This window comes from Mandrillus leucophaeus, unplaced genomic scaffold, assembly GCF_000951045.1.
Source record: "Mandrillus leucophaeus isolate KB7577 unplaced genomic scaffold, Mleu.le_1.0 Scaffold29, whole genome shotgun sequence".
Lineage (NCBI taxonomy): Eukaryota > Metazoa > Chordata > Mammalia > Primates > Cercopithecidae > Mandrillus > Mandrillus leucophaeus.
Window position 1 is genome coordinate 1,689,486 of NW_012103031.1, and position 1,459 is coordinate 1,690,944.

At 50.7% G+C, this 1,459-nt stretch overlaps 1 protein-coding gene across 2 annotated transcripts in view; it reads right to left on the reverse strand.

Annotated features, from left to right (window-relative positions):
* LOC105543718 (transmembrane protein 225-like) overlaps positions 1-1,459 on the reverse strand; it is a 14,236-nt gene that overhangs the window by 8,693 nt on the left and 4,084 nt on the right. Inside the window, exon 1 of one of the 2 annotated variants that reach the window (XM_011985781.1) lies at positions 990-1,093. The exons of the other annotated variant lie outside the window; for it this stretch is intronic. Within the exon in view, the coding sequence (XP_011841171.1) occupies positions 990-1,031 (42 nt within the window). The 5' untranslated portion in view covers positions 1,032-1,093. Of the gene's footprint in view, positions 1-989; positions 1,094-1,459 lie in introns of those variants that run through there. 2 annotated transcript variants of the gene reach the window in all.

Sequence of the window (1,459 nt, forward strand, 5' to 3'; positions counted from 1 at the left end):
GCTGGAGTGCAATGACACAATCTCGGCTCACTGCAACCTCCACCTCCTGGGTTCCAGCAATTCTCCTGCCTCAGCCTCCTGAGTAGCTGAGATTATAGACGCCTGCCACCACACTCAGCTAATTTTTGTATTTTTAGTAGAGATGGGGTTTCACCACGTTGGCCAGGCTGGTCTCGAACTCCTGACCTCAGGTGATCCATCCGCCTCAGCCTCCCAAAGTGCTGGGATTGCAGACGTGAGCCACCGCGCCCAGCCCTAAGCTTTCAGTTCTATCAACAGCCACCTCTACTGGCCATCAGAAGGACAAATCCAGCCTATTTTGCAGTCAGCTGTCTTCCTTTTGGGATTTCAGACTGAGAACCAAGGGGAGATATTCAGACCAGAGCCTTAGGTGCCCTTATTCAGTGACTGGCCTTCTGACCACAGGAACTGTGGGTTTAGATGCGGAGGGGTCCATCTGGGCAGGAGGAGCCTATGCTGAGAAATGAGCAGGTCATGTACACACAGGAAGTTTTACAAAGAGTTCTGGTGTTTCATACGAGCCTCCCGCAGCCCGGGCCCTCAGTGAAGGCTCCCTATCACGTGGAGTTCCTCCCCCAAACCCATCTTCTCTTTCATCACCATCTGTCACTGAGGTGTCTCTTTTGTGGCCAGTCACTGGTGGCTCATGCCTATAATCTCAGCACTTTGGAAGGCTGTCACGGGAGGATCGCATGAACTCAGGAGTTTTGAGACCAGCCTAGGCAACACAGTCAGACCAGTCTCCACAAGAAATTGTTAAAAATTAGCCAGGCATGGGGGCATGTGCCTGTCTGTAGTTCCCAGCTACTTGGGGAGGACGAGGCAGGAGAATCTCTTGAGCCCAGGAGTTAGAGACTGCAGTGAGCTATGATCATGCCGTTGTACTCCAGCCTGGGCAGCAAAGCAAGACCTTATCGCTCAAAGAATAAACATTTTCAAAAGATGTCATCTTTTGAATGAGTAGTTACACCGTGGTGGGTAAGTGCTGGCTGGTCTTGTCTCAGCTTCATCACTTCCTAGCTGTGTGATCTTGGGGAACTTGCTCAGAGTCTCAGGACCTTGCTTTCCCCATGTGGAAAAGGAAGGATATAACACCTGCCTAACGATAAGGAAAGATATATTATAACACCTGCCCAGTGATAAGAATACAACACCTGCCCACTGAGAGGACCAAATGAAACAACGCATACCAAAGTGTCCAACACAGTGCTGAGCACTCAGGTACTTGGTTAAAGTTGGGAGGGCAGGAATGGAGGGCAGGCTTCTAAAATTCAGATATCCCTGTGGGAGAAGGGGGTTGGAGGCCACACCCAACTTCAGGACTGAATCTGCTTTCCCCTCTGTCTGTGCTGAGCCTGGCAGCTCTGAGGAATGAGAGTTATCCAGCAATGGGAAGGAAGGAAGGAAGGAAGGAAGGAAGGAAGGAAGGAAGGAAGGA